Source organism: Podarcis muralis, chromosome 2, assembly GCF_964188315.1.
Source record: "Podarcis muralis chromosome 2, rPodMur119.hap1.1, whole genome shotgun sequence".
Classification (NCBI taxonomy): Eukaryota; Metazoa; Chordata; class Lepidosauria; order Squamata; family Lacertidae; genus Podarcis; species Podarcis muralis.
In genome coordinates, this window is record NC_135656.1 from 35146337 (window position 1) to 35171141 (window position 24805).

Sequence of the window (24805 nt, forward strand, 5' to 3'; positions counted from 1 at the left end):
TGTGTTTGCGGAAGGGGCTGCTTGAGGTCTGTTTCCACTGGGTTGAGACGCAAGCGGCGGTTCCCTAGAAGCTGCTCCAAGTTAACATCTGCTGAAGGTTGGGGCGGGAGAAGGAGGGCAGCATGAGTGCCAAAGAACCGCTGCTGGGAACGCTAAAAGGTGAGGGGACGAGCGGAGACAGAGGGGCGGTTTTGGAGGGGGCGGGGTGCCAGGTTTTGGCTGAATGGAAAAAAGTGCGAGAACCGTACACGCATCTTTGGTCAGGGTATATACAGGTGTGTAGTTACTGCCACACGATTCTCCATAGGGATGGGGAGTCAGGTAGAGTTATATTCTTATTTTGTCCCTGGTTGCCATGGGGAACAAATGTGTTTTTTAAAAAGTGTCAGAGCGAAGAGATCCGTACTCAAGCATAAAAACTCCCCATCCTAAATTCTCAATTATTGATTGAGAATCTCAAGTGATTACAGTGGATCTTAACCTAACTTAGTCGATTTAAGTCTGGCTTTATTATTGCGCTCACCTTAACTTTATGGGGCATCGGAGAAATGGGAAATAGAAGCTATGAGGTAACTGTCCTGGGAGCAAATGCTTACAAAGAGTTTTATTTATTTACTTACTTCTTTAGTTCATTAAAAAAATATTATACACCACTTGATTGTTAAGGGAAAAACCTCCCTCAAAGAGTGATATCACCTAGTGATATATATGCTGCTTAGATGCTATTGTGACAGATGTCAAGTTATGTTCCAGAAGGCAGATTGGGGCAATCCCCTTTTTTGTGTTGGAGAATTGTAGCTCAGTGACAGGGTATCTGTTTTGCATACAGGATAGTCTCAGGTTGAATCCCCAGCATCTTCAGGGTGTGCAGGTAAAGACCTCTGCTTGAAATCTTGGTGAGCAGCTGCCAGCCAGTGTTGACAATATTGGGCTAGAGGGACTAATGTTATAAGACAGCTTCTTATGTTCCATTTTTATATTAGGAGGGTCCTCAGCATGCAACTAAGAAATATCTCCCCACTCCCTCACCTTTGAATACTCTGCCATGCTTTGGAAAAAAATATTTAGTACTTGTATCTGGTCAGTTTATTTAAAGCCCCATCTGAAGTTGTGACCACTTTTGATTCCAGAAAAAGAGGCAAACACGTAACTAAGGGACACCTGTCTTCCTTCCTTATTGCCATGTTTGTTCTAGAATCTAGATAATGAAATTATACTATTATGGGAACAACTTACTGGGGAGGAAGTGTGCAGTCACTGGAGCTCCACATAACACTTTTTCTGGAGAGGGAAATACTAAAAAGGAACTATAACAGAACACACTCCTGTGCACTCCTATACTCAAAAGTAATTCCCACAGTGTTCAGCGGGGCTTGATCCAGGTAAGCATGCATATGATTGCAGCTTCCATTGATACAAAAATAATGTAGATTATTTTTCTCTGTGGATGTAGCATTTTACATTGAAATACAGGACCTGTATTATACAGGACAGGTGGCAACCCTAATTCCTAATGTTGCCGCCTGTTGCTTTTTTTTTTTTACTCCATTATATACAGCTAGGTGCACGTCTACCTCTCCACTCAATATTAGTTTAGCATAAACTGATATCTCCAAAATAAACTTTAGAGGAATGGCCAGTGTCATGTAATGGTTAGAGCATTAGACTGGGATTCTGGAGTCCAGGGTTCAAATCCTTTGTCACCCGTGCAGTTCACGCAATGACCTTGGGCTATTCTCTGCGCAGGGTAGTTGTGATAAAATGGAGGGGGTGCTAAATCACATATATCACCCGAAGCTCTTTAGAGGTAGGGTGGAATATAAGTAGAAGGAGGGGGGAAATTGGCCTAAACATCGTATTATGGGATGCGTGGTGGTGGTGAAGTATTGAATCCACTGCTCTGATAATCCAACAAGTAAAAGAGAAGCTTTGTTGAAAGGGAACATCTTTCTCAAATTTGCCTCAAGTGGAATGAATGGGTGGAGTACAGCAGTCTAAAGAACAGTCAATATTTGCCTAAGCTGGCTCTTGGTTCAGGACTTCCATCACATTTAATTATTTATTTGTTTAAAATAGTTCTTTATAGCCCTTCGGCTCCAACAGCACTAGAAGACATAAAATAAAACATGATATGCACTGTGTGCACTGGGAGGTTTTTCTGAAATGGATGAGAGCTGCCTTTCATTTCAGATGGGATTGATCAGGAGAACATATTGGGGCTAACTGTGCTGTAAGGACCTCTCCAAACTGAGTGAGTGGGTGGCAAAACGGCAAATGCAATTCAGTGCAAACAAGTGTAAAGTGATGCACTCTGGGGCAAAAAAAGGGGCTTACCGGTAATTTCACTTATATGCTCATGGGGTCTAAAGTGGCAGTAATGCACCAAGGCAAGAGACTTTGGGGTACTAGTACATAGCTCAATGAAGACACCAGCCCAGTGTGCAGCAGACTTGAAAAGGGCAAATTCCACAGATCACCAGGAAAGGAATTGAAAGTAAAACTGCTAATATAATACCACAAATATGTGGTACAACTGCATTTGGAATGCTGTGTACAGTTCTGGTTAAAGGTAAAGGTAAAGGTACCCCTGCCCGTACGGGCCAGTCTTGACAGACTCTAGGGTTGTGCGCCCATCTCACTCAAGAGGCCGGGGGCCAGCGCTGTCCGGAGACACTTCCGGGTCACGTGGCCAGCGTGACATGGCTGCTCTGGCAAGCCAGAGCCGCACACGGAAACGCCGTTTACCTTCCCGCCAGTAAGCGGTCCCTATTTATCTACTTGCACCTGGGGGTGCTTTCGAACTGCTAGGTTGGCAGGCGCTGGGACCGAGCAACGGGAGCGCACCCCGCCGCGGGGATTCGAACCGCCGACCATGCGATCGGTAAGCCCTAGGCGCTGAGGCTTTTACCCACAGCGCCACCCGCGTCCCACAGTTCTGGTTACCTCATCTCAAAAAGAATATTTTAGAGTTGGAAAAGGTTAAGAAAAGGATACTGTAAATAAAATGATGGGGGGGGGGGAAGCAACTCCCTTGTGAAGAAAAGTTGCAGCATTTGGGATTTTTTAAAAATTTAGAGAAAGGCAAGTAGGAGACCATGGAACTTTACAAAATTATGTATGGCACAGAGAAAGTGGATACAGGAAAGTTTTTTTCTTTCTCATAAGACTACAACTCATGGACATTCAGGGAAATCAAATGCTGGAAGATTCAGGGCAGAGAGAAGAAAGTATTGATGTAGTGTGTGTTAAACTCTAGAATCTGTTAGTCTTCAAGGTGCCACAAAACCTTTTTCTATTTCTGCTGCTGCAGATGGATAAAGAAGGCTACCTCTCTATAAATAGGAACAGTACCTCCCAGTTTTCAAATTATTTGAAATATACCCCCCACTCCCCAAAGGTTCTGAGAACTGGCAAAAGGAAAAGAGAGCTTTAGCAAGGTGGTTGCATAATGTGCCTCGGACCATGCCTTGGCACCCAAAGTTGTGTTCTCAGAGATTCTGTACATGCCTTGATCAGGCAAAGAGTAGCCTTGTGGTTTCTGATTCGCAGAAGTCAGCAACCAGGTGGCCCTGGACTAATTCCGGCTGTGTGGGGTACACCATCTAGCCCCTCCCCTCCAATTGCCAACCCAGAGGCAAAGGGGAGCTGGGAAGTTGGTGACTTCTGTAGCATCAGGGCATGATAGCTAACTCTTCTTCTTTGGAGGGTGGGATTGGGGAATTGCCCTTCTTAAAGTTACCTTCCCAAGCTCTGTACTATAGTCTTATCGATTAGGGCTTTGGTAGCTTAAGAGAAGAAAAGTACAGTGGTGCCCCGCAAGACGAATGCCTCGCAAGACGGAAAACCCACTAGACGAAAGGGTTTTCCGTTTGCGATGCGCTTCGCAAGACGAATTTCCCAATGGGCTTGCTTCGCAAGACGAAAATGTCTTGCGAGTCTCGCCATTCCCCCCCCGCTTCCCCCCCTTTTTCTAAGCCGCTAATAGCCTTTTAGCAGCTAAGCCGCTAAGCCTTTAATAGCCGCTAAACCGCTAATAGCGCTAATCCGCTTAGCCGCTAATGGGGTTGCTTCGCAAGACGAAAAAACCGCTAGACGAAGAGAATCGCGGAACGGATTCTTTTCGTCTTGTGAGGCACCACTGTATAGCAAAAATACAAATATTAGATTTTAACTCATTCTATTGCCAGTCTGTATTTGAACCCCCCCCCCCTCTCTCTCTTCTTGCAGTATGTATCCTCAACCTTCAGGGGAGCAGCAGCCCTTACACAGACACCTCCCCACACTTACAGTCCTTTTGTGAGGTCCTGGAAATGATCCTTCGCAAAGGAATAAAACGTGAGTGGCTTTTTCTGTACCAAAGATGGACAGTGTTTGAGTACTGTGCATGGAGATTTTCCTTTGCAGGGAGCGGGTTGCACTGCAGTTGGGGGCAATAGTGGGACAGGACCAGCCTTACAAGGAAAGGTGGGGTAGAAGTATTTTTAATAATAATAAGTAATAATAATCCCTGAAAGTTCACCTCCTCCTATATGCATCTACCTGGATTTTGACTTCAGAGGCCCTAGCCCTGTGAAGCTGATCTCACTGCCAGGTAAGGTGCAGCCAGTGCCATCTTTGCTGGTGGGGGCCCCAGGGCAAGACTCCCTCCCCTATCTATCTACCCCCTCCCTGCTGTTGTTGCCAGCTACTGTTGCCTCCTCTGCCTCATCATTGCTACCACCTGCTTACATGGCAAACAGACCCAGTGAGCAAGCAGGCAGTGGCAGCTCCACCTCCTTCTCACCACCACCTTCTTTCAAGAGTGAGAAGCAAGTAAGTGCTGAAGAGGAGAAGCAGGTCCCGGGGGCTCCAGTCACTGAGCCCCTCCTGAGGTGTGGGCCTTAGGCAAGGGCTTAGCCATGCCCACCCATGATGCTGGCCCTAAGTGTGATTTGTTGCTGGCGGTGGTGATGATGACACTTCAGTAGCCGAATATTGTTCCCAGAGAGGTTCACCTGGTGGCTACTCTGGGGTCCTTTGTAGCCAGGAAAAGACATTTTTAAAAAATTTCCAGCCCTTTTAAGACCACTAATCTCATAAATCTTTTATTGTACGGTCACACCTCAGTTTCCGATCGTCTCCATTGCCGTACGTTTCGGCTCCCGAACGTCAACAGAAGTAAGTGTTCCAGTTTTCAAACGTGCCTCGGAAGCCGAACGTCCGACGTGGCAGACAAGCAGCTTCCGATTGCAAGAGCCAAGCAGAAGCTTCCAAAAGTAGGGTTTCCAGGGTTCTTTCCATCAATGCTGTTTAAAATTGTTGAGGATTGAAGGGTTGATCAGCCATGTCCCATGAGGGAGTTTGCAGTGGCAATGTAGACGACCACTGCAGTACAGAGACCGAGGTGGGAGAGGGATTCGTGTCTTGTTGCAGATATCAGAAATGTACATAAGTTGCAAAATCTAATTGCAGTTTCTGCTGGTGCAAAGGCGTTTGGTGTGTGTTGCAGTAGAAAACTTCACACTTGCCAGCCTTTCACCATGCACAGATTGCTGATGCGTGCACAGAGTGAACCAGACCCTTCCTGGCAGCGCCCTAAACCCCCAAGGAATGTGTCCAGTGTAAATGTGCTCTAACTGAGCACCTTCTGGTGCTAAGGAAATGGTGACTGTAATCTTTGGTTGTGCGATGCAGCACTTTGCTGTGCTGCTTTTCTTCCTAAAGGAAAGTCGTCTTGTCTTCCTCAGAGCCTGTTCTGGGGTTCAAGAGAAAGGACTATTGGCACTGGCTGGAACTGCTTCCGCAAGTAACCCATCCCAGGTGGGTGGCCTGTAGTAGTACTTTATGATACTGCAAAAGTAAGAGGAACTTGATTTTCTGCTTTACCTTTCTGTATATAAGCATGATTACAGCTACAGTGGTACCTCAGGTTAAGTACTTAATTTGTTCCGGAGGTCTGTACTTAACCTGAAACTGTTCTTAACCTGAAGCACCACTTTAGCTAATGGGGCCTCCCGTTGCTGCCGCGCCGCTGGAGCACGATTTCTGTTCTCATCCTGAAGCAAAGTTCTTAACCTGAAGCACTATTTCTGGGTTAGCGGAGTCTGTAACCTGAAGCGTATGTAACCTGAAGCATATGTAACCTGAGGTACCACTGTACAGGCTTTTATTAATTTTCTGCTTTTTTTATCCTCCTCTCACAATTCTTCTTTTTTCACCTGATGTCCGTAAATGAGTAACTATGGTGTTCATATCCTGTTTGTGGCCGTCTGGTTGTCCGATAGGCATCTGGTTGGCCGCTCTGAGAAATGGGATGCTGGGCTAGATGGGCTTTTGCCCTGATCCAGCAGGGTTCTTCTTACACTCTGAGGTCGCCCCACAATTAGAGTTGCTCATAGTTTTTGTAATAATACCCGTACGGTTGTTTGGTTTTTGGCATCAGCTTCTTTTAAGTTCAAGAGTGTGTGTGTCTCACACAATGGCCATTTTCCTTTAGACTTCCATTTTACAGGGACCGTCTTTGAACTTTAAAAGCTCTCAGTCACACTGACATCACCATGATGCCAGATGACTGACAGATGGGTGGTCCCGCTCACCTGTCCAAGTTGGCCTGTGGTGGGAGTGGGGGGTATTAGGAATCTGACCTGCCAGCCGGATCCAGTCCCTCACCCATGCTTCACAGGGGAGTCACAATTCCCAGAATCCTTCATGCTGACTTTTGAGGGGTATCAAGGAAAGGATGGCAGGGGGCGCATAACTTTTTCACCCTGAAATATCTCCATTTGAAGTGACTTGAACGTGGTTTTTGTTTCTGTACCCCATGATAACAAAGTCTTTTCTTCCTATAGCATGACCCTCCTGTCAATGATGATTGAGAAAACTAATTCCTGTGAGAAGGTGCTGACAGCACAAGGACGAGGGCGGTACTTCCTGCGCCTGGCTTTGAATAGGAAGTTACTAGCTGTTGCTGTTAAGCAGTTGATCAGATCTTCCAGGCTGCTTGAGGTGGGGACATGACGTAATTCAGAGCAATTAAAAGGAGAAGTTATTTTGAATAATAAGAGTACTCAGATACCTGTCTTTGTTACGCTCTTTTCTTGGGGCCTCTGTTGAGTGGACACATAAGTTAGTAGGTGTGCTTTGCTAAAGACCTGGTCTGCGGGATATTCCTGTATTCACCATGTTTATAATCTTGAAACCAGTGCTGATTTTTAAATGTACTCAGTCTAGGGCTAATGTTCTTTAACAGAAAGAATCTGCAATTGTTCATTATAACTTGGCAGTTAAACCTATGACCCCATTTGGGGAAGAGCCGTAACTCAGCGGCAAAGCATATGCTTTACTTACAGAACATCTCAAGTTCCACCTACAGGTAGATGTGGCATATTCCTTCCTGTGCCCTTGGAGAGCCAATTGCTAGTCAGTGTGAATAGTACTGATTGAGGTGGACCAATGTCCTGGTTTAGTGTTAGACAGCTTCCTGTGATCCTGCTAGTGGTAATACTTATCTCCTAAACTTGGGGATGACGACCCTAAAATCCCAAACCTAAATTAATGCTCCTTTCTAGATATTATGATGGTTAATAATAGTTTCCTGTTCCTGATGTGTACGTACCTTTGTGGTCAACTTATTTAAATTATTATAATTATTCAGAGTTGTTTTTATTTCAGTGGTATGATCCAATGACCTCCATCCTAGGCAATGAAGACTTATCTGGTAAGAGTCATCTCTGTACACTCATTGCATTGTGCAAGAGAGCAGGTCATCACACTGATGAAGTGGACTCTTATTCTCCAAAAGCTTGTGCTATATTAAATGTATTAGGCCTTAAGGTGCTAGAAGACTCCTTGTTGCTTGGCTACAAAATGCATTAACATGGCTGCCTCTGGAAGTTATAACAAGTGCCCTGAGAGTCATTTTGCATTCTGTTGTAGCACAGTATGTTACTGAAATTTATTGTGCCTTGCTTTATAACAGTCTTGCTTTTGAATTACTGGGTTCTGCACTGTACAAAGTTGAAAAGGTACCAGAGCTCAATGGCAGCATTCTTGATGTCTAAATTTATTCTGCACTGGTGTTAAGGGCCCATCTTCACCATACATCTTAAACAGGGGTGTCCTAACCTAGTACCAGAGCGTCCTAACAAGTCTAAATGCCCTTAGCCTAAAGTGGTATGATACTGTTTTAAATGTATTGGGCAAATGATGCCCAGGTAAGGGGCAGAGTAAATGTAGCACTTTAAATGGCCCCCTCCAGTTTTTATAAGGAATCAGGAAACTTTCTGACACACAAGTCTGTTGCCAACATGTCTAGTTTGCCCAGTGATGTGTTGCATATTGGCTACATAATAACCGAATATTATTATTAAAAGGATGCAATTAATGTTGTTGTTCGTTTTTTTCTTCTTCTTAAAAATACCATAGCATCCCCAGGGTTGCTAATTATAAAGTTGTGAATGGGCATATTTGTTTCAATAAAGTACACGCATGTTGCAGGACCAATGTAGATATGATATTCTGCACAGCCCCACTGTGGAATCTCATCCAACAACAATGCTAGGCGATAAGGTGGTTAAGGCCGTAGACTTGAGTTCTTTGTGTGCCCTGTTAACCCGTGGCATCCAGGATGCTGCTGAGGCCCTCTACCTGTGAAAAGGCATGCAGCCTCTGGTAGCTCCACGTTTCCCTTGCCAGTGAATTCTGCTGTGCCCTCCCTCCACATCAGTGGCTGGTTTTTCTCTTTCTCATTGTGACACCCTCCTTTCTGGACTCACAGATTGTCAGGTCCTTTTATAAGCTTTGCTGGCAAGGCAGATGCACCGTTTCATGATTGCCTTGGAGGCACTATCTGTGTGGTATGTAACAACATCTGTTTTGAGCTCTGGGGTTATTAAAATCATCCTTAACCTCCAGCTAGTCAATGTATTATATAGGTTTCTGAAGTGCCAGACGTGTCGAGATTGTGCCATTGCTGTCTGGAGGCCTAAAAAAATAGGATGAAAGCCTTCATGCCGTTCATAAGCTTGCACATTCTTACACCAAAAGTGTGTGTGTGTGTGTGTGTGTGTGTGTGTGTGTGTGTGTTAAGTAACACCGGCAGGTTTCCCCATAACGAGCCTTTCAAAATGCAAGCAACTGAATCTTCTTCAGGACTCATTAAAATTGTGGCTCATTATTTGTTACTTCATTAAGGGTAATCAGTTACAGGAGTCTGCTGTTTTGAGTTTTATGTTACTCCCTTTTGTCTTGTTTCCACATTTTTCTTCCGTTACTCCTCTTCTCAGCTTTTTCCTCAATCATGTTGTTGTAAATAGTAAACGTAAGTGTTCTGTAGTATTGCTGAGGATTGATCTGTGACTTTTCCCGGCCCCTTCACCCTTCTGTTTCACCTCTCCCACCAATAATTGTCCATGTGCAGCAACAAAGAAGTCCGCTTCACACTTTGCCATGTTCTATTAGGTCATTTTATTTACAGCCTTCCAAAGAGGTCAAGGTCTCTAATCTATGTGTTTAAATCTTTGTGTGTGTATGTGACAAACACACATTTCCAACAGCTCTTACGTTCTAAGCACCCAGGGAGCTGGGACTAGCCATGGGTCTCTAACCATGTGCGCGCACAATAGTAGTAAGCACGTGTTTGCCTTCATTACATGGGAAGCAGATCACAGTGGCACCAGGAGGCATGAAGGTAATTCTGGGGAAGGGTAATGTGTTGTAGATTAAAGTGCAGAAAAGGGCATTTCCTTACCTGTTTTCTATTAGAATATCATCCCAAAAGCTATTTATATAGTGCTTTTAGTGACTTTTCCTTATCACTGTTGTGGGATCAGCTACTGGGTCAGGCTTCATTTAACAACTTCACCTGGAAGGCAGTTGAATTCTGGACACTGAATTCCCCACAATCTGGTTTGAGGAGATGAATGCTAAGTGGCGATGAGACCTTATTGCTGTGGTTCCTGGGTGTGAGGTAGGCTTCCCTGAGGAGAGGCAGGTAATTGCTTGGGGAAAAGCAAGTCCCACACAGCCGCTGCCTCAACTCATATTTTAAAAAAATTATTTAAATCTATGGAGATTCATATGGTTCAGAGCAGCGCAGATGTCACTTACAAGCTGGCAGTGTGACATGTATAGCTTCATAGGAAGGTGACTGCCTGAAGCTTCCAGCTATGTGCTTAGATCCAGAGTCACCACCAATCTGCTGCTTTAGATTCCCAGAGTAGCTATGGAGGGATTGCAGATCTCTACACAATTCTAACTGCCACGCGGTGTAAGCAGCTGCTGAATCCTTCTTGTGTATACAGCTTGATTGAGCCTGTGGGCAAAGTTCCCATCTCACCTTCTCAACCTGTTGGTGCAACCTGAGTGACCTCACATACCTGCCCACCAAGGCATGATGCAGCTGATCTGTGGGAACCACCGTTACTATTTGTAAAGATTTTATTTTCTGGTACGTTTGCCCATTCAATCTGCGTGAGGTACAAGTGAGTGGCGCCAGCTGAGAAACTTGCCTTTGTTCGGTGTTGGTTACATTTTTGAAAGGCTCAAATATTATTTTAGGGAGACTTGCTTCCATTGCAAGTTTGAGATTTCTTGGTTCGTGTTCTCAGTGTGTCCCTTGACCTACCGATAAATGAAGATATAAAGTTGGTCAGAAACCTGGCAGCAATTTTTGATTCTCTTATTTCCTCCTTCCAGAGCCTTTCCTCTCTCTGATGCTGGTGGTGACAGAAATGAATTTCTCCCTAGATTTGCAGGTACAGTAGTTGATGATTTGGGGACATAAGTTTCATGCAGCTTCCACTGCTTAATACCCTCCAGATGTTTTGATTTACAACTCCCAGCAGCTCCAGGGAGCACATCCTGGCTGGTTCTGACAAGACGTGTAGTCTGAACAAGGCTGGCAAAGGCTGGATTAATAGCTGTATTTTCCCATCTTTCCTTTTAACCTCTGGCTTGACCTCTCATAGTTTGCCATTCTTTCTGTTTGTAGAATTCCAGTTTCTTGGATGAAAGCTGGCAACTTCCGGTAAGAAGCTTTAGTCCTCTCTCTCAATACCCCCTTTTGCACAATTCATGATATTCTCCCATCTTGCTGCTTAAAGATAGGGATGGCACCATCTGTTTTACACCTGTAGCAACAGGCCAAAAATGGCGCCTCTACTCTGGACTGGAACTTTACGTTTATGAGGTGGTTGTTTTCTATTTACATTTTAATGTCTCACAAGCATGGAGGTTTGAGGCAGGGAAATGGTAACACCGCTGGAATCTCTCTGCTTGATTAAATCACTTTGTGGCTCTTTGTGAATTTTTAAAGTGCTTTATGGGTCTTTCATTCAACCTTTTACCAAAGTCCTATTTGAGAAACTTGAACCCTATGTCTCTCTGAACCGAGTCTGATCCTGAGTCCATTGACAGCTACACCACATAGAATTTTAAATCATTGTACTTTGACAACTTCAGCTATACTGAAATGCTGTAGGGCTCTGGCTTCAGCTGGGCCACAGAAGAAGGATTCCAGTTTGTATCAATCTAAGCTGTTTTTAAATGTGTGTGTATCTTTCCGTTTGTGGTATTTGGGGTAGGGGAAGGGTCTGTGGTATGTATTTGAAGTACTTCTGCACTGCCAAAATCAGCCTCAGGTTGACCTCATGAAGCGATGGGGACTCTGTGACACTCCAAGTATTGGTGGACTTCAACTCCCATTATTCCTGCTTATTGGCAGTAATGATAGGGGACTGATGGGAGTTGGAGTCTTAACTGCATCTGGAGAATCACAAATTCTCCATCCTTGGCTTTGTGACACTGGCCTGTGGCTGATTTTATTTTTATTATTTTGCTGTGTGTTATCAGTAAAGACAGGGCAAGACTATGCTTGGTCCGCTTGTCTGACTCTAGCAACATCTCTGGGCTTTGATCATTTGCTCTGCGGGTTAGGGATCATTTAATTTAAGATGTGGTGATATCTAAAAGTGGATTGCACTAGGAGACTCTAACCCTGAATTCACGCAGTATAGCATCACGACAGTGTTTCATCCCAATGAGCCTTTTGCGGATAAATGGAGAACTTGAGGCTTCAGGGCCTTCCATTGCCTTCCTTTAAAGGCAACGCCCCTATAAGAAGCAAAATTTCTCATCTACACCAAGGCTCTGAAGGAGGATTTATTCAAGCTTGCTGGATACCACACTGATAAATACTGCTTTCTAGGTGTGCCTGACCTACGAAACTGTCCCCTGCAGGGAGCTGGGAATGGTACTCAGGTAAGAGACCTGGCACATCCTTACGTTGTTTTGCTCTTCCTCTGCACAAAATCCATTGTTTTAAATAAATATCTGGGTATGGATCTGTAAGATAAAGCCCATAGGGAACAATGAGAGTTGGTCACCGAAACGAATGTCAGCCTGATACAGTTTTGTGGGGTGTATTCCGCTTGTCCTAAAGGCATGGAGCTGGCAAGGGGCAGGGCCTCTCCCAGGCCTGGAAATTCCATTCATCTCCCTGCCTGACTTCTGAGATTTCACCAGCCACTGCCCACATTCATCCAGACTAATCATAGAATTGTAGAGTTGGAAGCGACCCAGAGGGTCTTCTAGTCCAGCCCCCTGCAATGGAATCTTAACACACAGTCCCCCATCCTATTTGAAACCATATTGGATCCTAATTAACTTTGCAAATGTGCTAGTCTTTGCAGCCATAAAAGGATACAAAGGGAAACCGCCATGGTTTGATAGTTGGACTATAAAACGCTGGAGAGTCAAGCGCAAATGCACATTCAGCTGCAAAGTTTGCCGGGCAAACTTGGGCTAGTCACTATATCTCAGCCTAAACCAGGCATAGGCAAACTCGGCCCTCCAGATGTTTTGGGACTACAACTCCCATCATCCCTAGCTAACAGGGCCAGTGATCAGGGATGATGGGAGTTGTAGTCCCAAAACATCTGGAGAGCCGAGTTTGCCTATGCCTGACCTAAACTACCTCACAGGGTTATTGTGAGGAGGAAGGGAGGGAACCGTGTATTCTCTGCGAAGCTCTTTGGAGGGAAGGCAAACTAAAAATGTAACCATAAACTTGGATTTTAAAAACAAAGCCTGTCATTTTCAATATGCTGAATTCGGTACCCAGTAGCAAATTCTGTGCTCGTTCAGAATGACTGAGTGCCCTCGCCCTTGGTTATTTGTAACTTAAGAGCAGCAGCTTTGACAAACCGTGACCTGAGCCTGTGCCTAGCAATAAAGATTAGCACTTTCTGCAAGGTAGAAATCCTAGTGTTGACAAGGGAGTTCAGCCTACTACTGTGCAACATGTAGTCCTCAGGCCGTACATGGCCTTTTAGAGCTCTTCTGAGAGGAGCTTGTAAACCCCCAAGAATCCCAATCAACAGCATTGCAGAAGGAAAAAATCAGATGGGAATAAGTGCAAATGCCACAGAAACCAGCTAAGAAGAGTTCCAATGATTATTTGATTTTTTCAAATCATTTTTATTATTTAGTAACAAATGCTTCATAAAAAGGAACATACAAAGAAAGAACAGTGATGTACAATCAATTGCTGGGAGGCTTACACAGTCTAGCAATTCATTATTTTTGAGGAGCCAGCTCCAAGTTTTGTTCATTCTTGTTTGAGATTCCCATCCCCATGAGGCTTAAGCATTTCATAAAAGGATGTCTCTCAAGAATGGTAATGTGTCTGCCAGTTTTGGCATCCATCAAGCCTGTGCAATTACCTTGATGGTACACAACAGATGTGCAAATTAGCTGCTGCGCTCTGGCTTGCGAAGGATTTCCGTTGTGCCTTGTCTTTGCGCAACCTACTGCTGGTTTTAAACGCCGTGGGCTATCCGAGCCAAATAATCTTTTTGCCCTAATAATTTTGCAGAAGTAGAATTTTGCAGAAGTAGAAGAGGCGCAGTGCCAATGATTGAGCACATATTTTTACCACCTACATATGAGCCTCTAATGAAGGGGGCTTTGGTGAAGCCTGACCCACAAAATGCTACACCCATTTTTCATGTTTGCCAAAGACACCGTTTGCATAAGCAACCGATCATGTGGGTGGTTTCTTCTAGTATAGCCGAGTGGACAAGAAATCCACAAAGCAAGCTGCGTGTGTGAGGTGTGCTTTGCACAGTTTGGGTTGTACTTAACCATGCCATTTGCAGCCCTTCATTTTCAGGGAGCTTGTGCTAGTTTGGTTAACATTAAAGGTGGTGTTGGTGGTGGTTGGTGGTGGAAACCACGTTGAAAAGAGAAACCCTGAAAGGCAGCCTATAGATGCAGAAGATAAGAATGTATGAACGAGTAGTTGATGGGGAACTCTGTGGTCCTCCAAATGTTGTTGGACTCAAACTCCCATCAGCCCCAACAAATATCGCCATAGGGGATGATGGGAGTTGAAGTCTAACAACATGAGGAAGGCCACCAGTTCCCTATCCCTGGTGTGGAATCTATTATTTTCCCATCATTCTGAGCAAAAGAAAGAAAGAAATCTCTTTTAAAAGACATTCACCATTTCTTTCTCCCCTGTGATCTTCCTTCTTTTGCCTCAAGTATGTGGTACCTCAACTCTTCAATGCGAGCCCTTGCCTTGTCTCTCTCCACCCCTTCCTCTCCCTCTTCTCGTCACAGATATTTGGATGGACGGATTTTCATCGTTAATGTGCTCCCCCAAAGCCAGGCAGCAGTGGATGAGGTGGTGCTGGTTGGAGATGTTATTGATGAGATAAATGGATCTTCACTGAGGAACGCATGCAATGGACAGGTGTGAAAGGGAACGCTCTGATCTCGGGGGACTAAGGTTGCTGTGTTGCCTGAGATCCTGAGAATGGAGCAGAAGAGATGGCTGTGTGGTGTTGCTATGGGAACTGTGCAGAGCTAAAGCTCTGGTGTTTGACCTGGAGATCATGGTGAAGAATTGAGGGTGTGGGAGGGATACAGAAAGACTGGGAAACAAAATGTCTTTCTCTTTCTTTCTTTCTAAAAAGTATAGAGCTTTGCACTGCAGGAATGAATAGAATTATTATAATTACTTTAGAATTTCAGAAACTTAAATTGATACCAGTGGTTTGCTCACTTTTAAAGTTTTCTTTTACAATGTTTATAGGTATGAGAAATGTGGGGATCAAGACAACTATTGGGGAGGCATAGGAATCTGCTTGAAACCACAGCAAGCTATAGACTCCTTGTCTACTGCAGTTAGTGGGGAAACCACAGCTTAATATTATAAACAAATTGCCCAGTCTTGCTTGAACCTCAGTATTCAGACAGTTGTGATAGAGCTAGTAATACAATTAATTAGGTTTTTTTAAAACAAAAACAAACAAACACCTAAATATTTCAGCGGGGTTGTTTTGGATCAAGAGAAATTTTTTACTGTGCTTCCTCTGAGTATAGCAAAGTTGAACAAATCAAGCTGTTTGCTTACATGTATTTCTGTCAGGGTGGGGGGCTGGGGCATCTTATCCCAGGAGCTTTGTTCATGCTTTCCATGTAAGTTTCAGATCTGAGTTGCCTGACAGATGGAAATTAATGACTGTGCAATCCCATACAGGTCTAGTCAGGCTGTGTGGATGCCATATATTTAAAGCACATTTGAAACACACTCCTTCCCTTAAAGAATTCTATTCACTGTAATGTACCACTCACAGAGTTACAACTTCCACTTTGCCAAGGCAATCTCTTCTAGCGACAAACTGCTCATGTTGTCAGGAAGTTCTTTCTGGAACTTAGTGCCTGAATCCTTTTTCTTGTAATTTAAAGGCACTGGTTTGAGCCTTTCTAGATCACCAGAAAAGAACTTTGCTCCTTCATCTATGTGACGCTCCTCCAGATATTTCAAGGTGGCCGTCATACTGCCTCTGAATTGTGTCTTTCTCAGACTGAATGTACCAGTCCCTCTATTGGACCCGTTCCTCCTTATGGGAGAAAAATATGAAGATGTGCTCCTTTATGTACAGTGGTACCTTGGTCCTCAAACTTAATCCATTCCAGAAGTTTGTTCCAAAACCAAAAAATTCCAAAACCAAGGAGCACTTTCCCATAGACAGTAAGGCAAAATGGATTAATCCGTTCCAGACATTTAAAAACAACCCCTAAAACAGCAATTTAACATGAATTTTACTATCTAACAAGACCATTGATCCATAAAATGAAAGTGATAAACAATGTACTGCAGTCAATCAATCAATCAATCAATCAATCAGTAGCTGAACTGGGTTCCACACAGTCACAAAAAAAAGACCCTCAAAAACAAAAACGCAGAATAAATAGCAAAAACAGACAGACCTCAGCGTAACACTCAAAACGGAAGTGTGGCACTCAAATCAGAAGCGTAACACTAAAATCAGAAGTGTAACACTAAAATCAGAAGTGTAACACTCAAAATGGAGCACGTTCAGCTTCTGAAAAAGGTTCGCAACCCAAACACATTGGGTTCCAAATTGTTTGAGTACCAAGGCGTTTGAGAACCAAGGTACCACTGTATTGTGGGAACAGCACAGAAAAAAGCTTGTAACCTCTGTAACTGGGATTAGTGCCAGGTGAGCAGTGCTAGAAATTCATGCCCATGCTCTCAACCTTTCTGTTTCTCTTCAGGCTGGGACAGTGCTACAGAAGTACAAGGGCAAGCCTCTGAGCTTCCGCCTGATCCGCTGGAAGTGGCACGATGGAGGGATGTACAAGCCGCTTCTCCCCTACCTGAAAATCCTCCAGGAGAAAATCCCCAGCTTCCAGCTCCAGCATGAGCACACGCACAAGGAAAAGAAAGAGGACCGGTGCTTGCAGGGGGGCAGGTAGGGGCTGCCAGGGGAGCAGAGCGGCAGCAAAATGGTTGCAGGCTCCAGCTTTCGGCAATCGGTAACAATAAAGGTAGCCAGCATGGATTCATTCTGAATGTAGCCTGTAATTGAGGTGGGAACGTTACGGTCCTTGGGCTGTTTTCCACCTGCCACACAGCTCTAGGCTGATCACCACGTGGTTCGTGAGAGAGACATAGAACAGTAGCAAAACAGTGTTATGTTTATGACGGGGGGTGCTTTTGAGCCACCTAGGGGCATGAAAGTAAAATCCCGCGCCAAACTGGGAGGAAGATTTGGAGGGTCCATATTACCAGTGCTATTTTTCTGGAAAAATAGGTGCCGGAACTCACCATGAACACCTCCCTTGTTCTCTTATAACGGCAATGGCGCCCACCTGAGAGGTACCGGAATGGAGTTCCAGTGTGTTTGGGCTAAAAAAAACAACCCCTGCATATTACCAAAGAGAGAATAGCTCCCCACACCCTGTTGAATGAGGAGGACTGAAAGGGGAAGGCACATAAGATTTCAGTGAAAGTTTTTTTTTAATTTTTAAAATTCAAAATTATAACAAGATATATTATCCAAAAACATTTCATCCTTGTTTTCCCCATTTTTCCTCCCTCCCCCTCCCACTCAACCCCCCACCCCACCCCCACGACTTCCCTCAGTTCCAGTCTTTGGTTTCTCTAAGAATGCTGTTTTCTGCATGTTCCAAAGTTGTATAGATCCTCAAACTATTTAGCTGATTATTATCAATAAAAAGTTTGTGAATGTTTATTCAAAACAAGATTTCAGTGAAAGTTGAGGTGAGTGGGGAGTGAGGTAAAGCAGTTTCTAAGGTCAAGCCAACTTAGGAATTCCACTTCAGTTGTGCACATATTTAGAGCCTGTTCTTGTGGCACAGACCTCTTGCTCAGAGCCAGTAGTTATCGTGGAGAGCCAGCGGGGCCAACTAACATATTACGTTTTTACACTCTGGTATGGTTAAACAATATATATCTCAATTGTGACTAGTGCGTGCATGTTTAAATGGGCACTTTTCTCATTATATACCCAGAAGAAGGAGATCCATTTTTGTGTGTGCAATCACCGCTTGATTATTGTGGAGAAAAGCAGCCACATAAGCATGCACACGCCAGTCACAATTGTTGCACACCATGTACATTTTGTTCTGGTATCGGCCTGTTTCGCTTGAACTGCCATCCCCTCCCCCTGATCTAAAGGAATGAGCTACTTATAGACACCGTGGACTAATTATTTTGGCCATTTTCTCCTCAGGCTGCTGTACAACCTGCGGTACTTAGGCCACGTCAATGTAGGAAAGGTGAGACTGGGTCTTGGACAGAGAAGGGAGGATTGTTTAGCTTTCCTTGTTGTTGGTTTATGTCTTTTATTTTTGTTACACCTTTCCGATTCTTATTTTCAGTATGGAAGCAAAGAGGTGTTAGACCAAGGCATACCTATGGTTTTAGAGAAACGTTTGCCACGACAGGTACGTTTCCTGCTTTAACAGTCCAAAATGTGGAGACATTTTTCCAGAATGTGGAGACTGGCACACGAGTAGGGCATACAGTTGTTAGATGCATTCTTGTATATTTCTGCGTTTGCATATGTTTGGTTTTTCTCTCAAGTTTTGTTTGTTTTTTAATTTAAGCAGACTGGAGTTTGACCACAATAACTCTTTGCCCATTCTTTCTTTGTGAGGAATTGCTAAATCAGATTATAGGTTATGAGGGCAAAATTATTGATAGGTGGGAGAGTCAAACCTTCCTTTTTTTTATTCATTCTTCCCCTATCTTTCCTCAAGTAAGCCCAAGGCAGTGTACAATGTTCTGTTCTCTTCTCCACCCGCTAAACTTTATCTTCTCAATAACCCTTTGTGATACGTTAAGACTAAGAGATGGTGTCTGGCCCAAATTCACCCACTGAAGTTCGTGACTGAGGTGAGATTTGAACCTGGATCTCTCTAGCCCTAGTCCAGCAAACTAACCAAATTTTAACCAGGTCTCTCAAAGGAAAGGACGCTTTTGCCTAGCACCAAAAGCCCTCCAATTTGGGATGTACGCAAAAAAAATTGAGCTTCTCCAGTCAAGAACACAAGATGAGAGACAGGCCGAACTTTTGTACTCCTATAGCCTGTGAGGAAAAAAATAAAGAATCTACTTGGAACTGAAGGAGTATTTCTTTTCTTCCTCCTTTGATCAAATGCCTTGCGACAACTAAGCAGTAGTCATCGTTGTGAAAGGGAAAGAAACAAAATAGCAGCAAGCAGATAATTGTTTTTGACAAGTACCATTCACAAAAAACTTGGTGAATCTGAGGAGCTATTAAATAGTGAAACTTTTGACAATTCTGGTAGATCTTTTGGAGAAAGAATACTCTAAATATATACCCCCTTCTACAAGTCTAGGAATTACAATTTCATATGAAAGCTGCCATTATCTTATGAGATATGCTTGATGAAAACAAACTATGATCCCTGTCTTACTGTTCGGCATCTGAACCCAGAGGTCATGATTTGTTTCCATCAAACATTCCACAAACCTTGACCCGTTGCCAGAGTTTGGCCTTGGCTTACAGATTGTGGTTTGTTGGAGCGAAACAAACTACAAACAATGGTTCAGGAGGAGCAAGGCTGGTTCAGGGAATGCAAGAGTGAGGAGGAGCGGAGCAACCTAGCTTGGCACATTCACCACAAACAATTCATTATGGTTTTCCCCCCAACTTGCTGCCCTGCAGACTACACACTCCCATCAGCCCCTGCCTGCACCAGCTAATTTACTACAAGGCTTTACTTCTTTGGGCATTCAGTTCTGCATGTTAACAGTTTCCGTAATGCCTTCTGCGCTCGGTTGCACATTTCTTTAGAAATAGCTCTGAGAACCCTCCCTTAAATCATGTGCGTGAGGAAAGAGAGTTGACTATCTCAGATTTTAAAAATTCCTGAGGTACCTTTGTGTGATATGTAAATTCTTTAAATTCTTGGGCGGGGGGGGTTAATGCGCCCCACCACCAAAATGTGTCTAATGTGTGCCCTCTTCCTCTACCCTACCACCAGACCTAGTCCTGGTCTTGATGAGTATAGAACTGGTGTCCCAGATTGGATATGAGACCTGAGTGAACTTTTCTTAACCAGTCACTTAATTGCAGCAGCCAGAAGTCGCCACTTCAAACAACACTGCAGCAAGTCACTAAACGTATATAAACTGATTATATTCCAGCCAGGAAGCTAGCATACAAAATCGACAGAGAGACTCAAGTGGTGGCCGTATCTCTAGTTGCAGACCTTTATAAGTCTACCAACAGGTCAGGTTTTGGAGAGAAAGCACACATTCCTCAACATACTTTACAGCCTGGCTCCTTAAACAACCTCCTCCTTTTTTCCTGTCAGGTTGGCATGCAATTTGTGAGGAGAGAGAGACCTGAGTTCTAATGCACTACCTGCTAAAGAGATCCTTCCCCCCTCCCTTTCTACCATTTTTTAAAGAAGAATGGTATAGATCTTCTCGTTTCTCCTACTCTCCCAAGACCATTGCATTTTTGCCTGTACAGTGGTACCTCGGGTTAAGTACTTAATTCATTCCGGAGGTCCGTTCTTAACCTGAAACTCTTCTTAACCTGAAGCACCACTTTAGCTAATGGGGCCTCCTGCTGCTGCCGCGCCGCCGGAGCACGATTTGTGTTCTCATCCTGAAGCACGAGGTAATATTTCTGGGTTAGCGGAGTCTGTAACCTGAAGTGTATGTAACCCGAGGTACCACTGTATGCTTTTTCACCTTGATTGTATTTCAGTGACAGAGCACAGTGCTTTATATTGGGGTGCTATAGAAATGCAGGCAAATAAAAATTCAAGGTTATAGTCCATTAAACACACACAGGATAGATTTCTTTCTCTCCTGCATATGTGGGAAGATGAAGCTGTCAAAAAAGAAAAGAGAGGGAGGGGCTTAATCAGACAATAACCCTAGCTTACAGTTACTCTTAAAACTGCTTGAAGCTGATGTTTGCAATTTACTACTTGTGCACAAGTCCTTGCCATTTAAATATGGACATAAAGGTTTGAAGTTGTGTCACCATCTTAGTGAAAACATACAGGGCCACAGCCTCTTCGCTCTGTACAATTTGGTTCTACGCTCATCCAGTCTGTCTGCCTGGCCAACAACAACTCACCTACTGTGGGTTTCTGAGACTGAGCTTTTCTAAAAACAACGCCTGATCCCACCAGCAAACAAGTGATGGAGGTGTTTTGAAACGACCACAACGCTGAGACCTTATTACAAGCCACTGCAGCAATGCAAGAGCAGCTGCTACTCAAGAGGAATTCAATGCTGTGCTGTTCCAATTGTTCTATCGGTGTTTCGGCTTGCCCTATGGAACCACATCCCATGGGGAGAGAAGAGGGGGGAAGGCCCCATTGTTAGTGGGACTTATGCTAGCACACTAACTTAGCTGAATCCGGCCCGTTGTACCTGCAAGATGCCACCACCATCGGATGCGCCATCGCACCATCCCAGGAAACGCTTACAAAACATGAATGGATCAAAGGGAGATTAATCAGGTGCATGGCCCTTTTCTTCTATCAGAGGCCTATGCAGCTCAGAACGCCCAAGTGTTTTCCTCTTAAATATGAGGTGGAAATGCAGCTTTGTAAATAAGGCCATTTGTTCTGCTGACCCTTTCACCCTATTGCCAGAATGAGCTGGCATAGCATGCAACTAGTGTTTCCCCAGTGCTAGAGAAAGTCAATTGCTGTTCCAGTGAAGGCACTCAAGGCTGCTACTGGTTTGTTTTCTGGGTAGCTCATAATGTAGCAACTTACTCACATGTGCATCTTTATTCAACCCAGGTGAGTGCCTCATATCAGGAACATAATTTAAAGCAGTGGGTTTAAATTATTCTTTCCTCCAATAAGCTCAAGGCTTGTGTACACTGTTCTGCTTTCTCCCCTACCCCCAAACTTTATCCTCACAATAACCCTGTGGGTGTAGGTGAGACTGAGCTTAAATTACTCTTTTTTGAATACTGTACATTAATACATCAAATGTATAGATTGGTAGAACTATTTTGTGGGGTTTAAAAAAAAAAAATCCATATACAGCTACTGAAGTCAATGCTATAAACTACAATAGGGCAAATATGAGAGCGTCAATTTACACCAACTATTTTTGGCTGACGTACATCAAAATGTTTACATTGGCAATTTTGTGAAAATTATGCAGTCTGTTAAGTGATCAGCTTGAGGCTATCACTGTGATTATTTCTACCCCAAATCACTCCAAAGTTGAAGGAAGCAAAAATGAGGAAAAGACTTGAAATCGCAGCAAAATGCTCAAGCCTTATCTGTTAATCTTCTGAGGCAGGCGTTTTGACAGTTAACAGTGCATTTTACTTACCCATTATTGTTTCGAACATTTTGAATATATTTTCACAGGAGGTTTTATTTGATGTCAAAGAAACAGAAGTCGTTGTTCAAGAGAAAGCTGCTTCAAAGGTTAGAGTACTTTTCTTTACTGTTGGTGCTTGTCCTGACTATATTTAAATATTTTATAAAATGTCAAAATTATTCATAGAATGCAAGCCACTGAATTTAGCTGCTTTCTGTTGGTAGAACTTGCCTGTAATGTGTGTGATTTACTGGAAGATAGGTTGCACGTAGAGGAGCTATTTGTTTAAATCTACAACAAAATCTCTATTTGATTGTGTGGATCATGGTCCATGCACACACATTTAGAAAACAAAGAGCATAAAATTGTAAATAATCAGTTCTAGGCCACTGCCTTATCAGATCACTCAATGTTGTTGCCAGGTTCTGTTTCGTTACTCTTATACAGACATTTCCTGTGTGGGACGGCGTCTGGACAGCAACAATCTCTTCGCCTTCTGCAGTGTGTGAGTTAAAAATAACAACCACCCACATACCTAGAGATACACTACACCAGGATTCTATTATCCCTGGCTGCGTAATTGCATGTGGCAGCAATGCATTTAGAGCAGGCTGAAGTTTGAGTTGTCCTTTTCAAAGTTCAGTTTTCCCTGCCAACAATTCTGCTGAAATCCCTTACTATACACTCTGAGCCTATGTAAATCATGCTTTTGAGCACATACGCTATTGTATGTCTACCTCTCATTTTGATAAAATCATCCATCCTATTTGGAATACCCCAAGGCCCCTTGGGTTGTCTGGGGGGAAATTCACCCTGGCCTAGTTTAGCCATCACTGACCTTTCAGCTGGTGCGTTCAGACATGCTACCCAGTCACTACCTAATCTTAGGCGCGTCCCAACAGTAGTACTACAAATATGCCCCCCACGCATTGTTTGGGGTAAAGGTTTGTGCCATCTCTGAAAAGGTTGAAGTATATATAGAGCATTGATCTTCCACTGGTAGATCAGGCTTTGCTTATGCATCAATGTATTAACATAATTTTGATGCTTTTGTAAAACTGAAGAAAACACCAGGTTTGCTACTGGAACCTGACCTCAGGTGCATCACAACAGCAGCACTTTCACAATGAATTATGCCCCCAAGTTTGGATGAAGAGCTAGGCCCCAGGTCCTGTAAAGGTCAGAAGCGATGTTAGCAGTACCTCAGCTTGCCAGTGTGCTTAAAGGATTAGTGTTATATGGGGCAGAATGAACAAAGATTCATTCTGCCACATGCATATCAAATTTATTGCCCATAGTGTTGCCATCAGTACCTCATTATGGGATTCCCTCCCTTTGCCAATCTGATTAGCCCAGATTCTTACATGCTTTCGGAGTCAGCTGCATTTCTTTGCCCAACCTTTTGTGTGTTCTGTCACTTTGTTATTTTACCCTACTGACTGCTGTGTTTTAAGGGTCTTCCAGATGTTCTTTTATTGTGCATTCATTTGTACTGATGTTGGGTATCAAGCTGGCTATATATGATCCTGTCTTCAATGCTGTGCACAGGCCACAGCTTCTTTCTGAAATCCTGTGACTTCACCTCACAAATATTTCAGGGCTTTTAAAGTTCGTTGCACAATAATGTAACATCCAGGAAGCATCACTAATGAAGTGGAATTAATCCACTATTGTGTCAATCTCTTGTTTAATAATACATCTGCAAAATCCGCGTAAGCCCTGAATGTGTATTTTAGTGTAACCTGTTCTGATTGATTTGGCAATGCAAGGAAGAATAATTTTAAATACATTATACTGTATAGGGTTTCACCTGAGTCTTCGGAACAAAGCACCTTCGACTGTCTTGTATTTGAATCAAACACTGAAGATGAAAGTGAGGAAATAATAAAAAGAATTGGTAAGAATATTTGTTCTTTGGTGTACAACTAAAAAGTAGCAAGGCCTCTATAGGCCGTTAATGAAGCATACTTAGTGTACTTGCAAGCTAGTAATTCCAAGACTTAGAAAGCTAATAAGATTAGGCTTCGCAGTAATTGTATATCTGCATTTCTAATTATGTTCAAGGACTTGGGCTTAGTATGAAATAAAGTAGGAAGTCTTCTGTTTGATCTATGAGGATTTCCAGGCCAGTATCCCAATCACCTAATATCTAGCATGCTAGTGGTCAGGAGACAAATTCTGTTCTTTCGAAACCATGGCTAGAGCAGAAAGTACTGCCAACTTCAGGAATATTATTTTAAGATTAATGACCATTTGTTTCTTTAGCTGCTGGATTTAAACACACAGAATGGTTTGTCTGATTGAGATGCATGATGCTCTGCTTCTGGGTTTCTGCCAATGACCTACTTTTGGAGCTGAACTGGCATGCAAAAGGGCCTAGTTTCAGTCAGTGATACGCTGCCAGGCTTGCGCTTGGATTAAGGCGGCACTATGAAAGGATTAAAACTCTACACTGGAAATAGTATTTTGGCTACCTCCTACAACAGAAGACTGAGTTTTTACAAGTGTTTTCTTTTCATGTTTATACGGACATTTGCAGAATTTGGAATAAAATCAAGCTGAAGCCATGGATTTGCATACTATTTGTATTAACCAAAGTTTCTACATTTAAAAATGAGACAGATTCAATGTAATGAGTCAAGCATAACTTAC

General features: G+C 43.4%; 1 protein-coding gene across 1 annotated transcript; it reads left to right on the plus strand.

Annotated features, from left to right (window-relative positions):
- Positions 1-24720, plus strand: LOC114590625 (uncharacterized). The gene is made up of 16 exons (XM_028716917.2): positions 1-159; positions 4228-4335; positions 5727-5799; positions 6828-6984; positions 7651-7696; positions 10675-10733; positions 10970-11005; positions 12185-12237; positions 14602-14734; positions 16567-16763; positions 18048-18093; positions 18196-18261; positions 22201-22260; positions 22576-22658; positions 23956-24050; positions 24419-24720. The coding sequence occupies exons 1-16, from the start codon at positions 123-125 to the stop codon at positions 24451-24453; spliced, it is 1284 nt and encodes a 427-aa protein (XP_028572750.2). The 5' UTR covers positions 1-122; the 3' UTR covers positions 24454-24720.
- Positions 24721-24805: the final 85 nt, after the last annotated feature.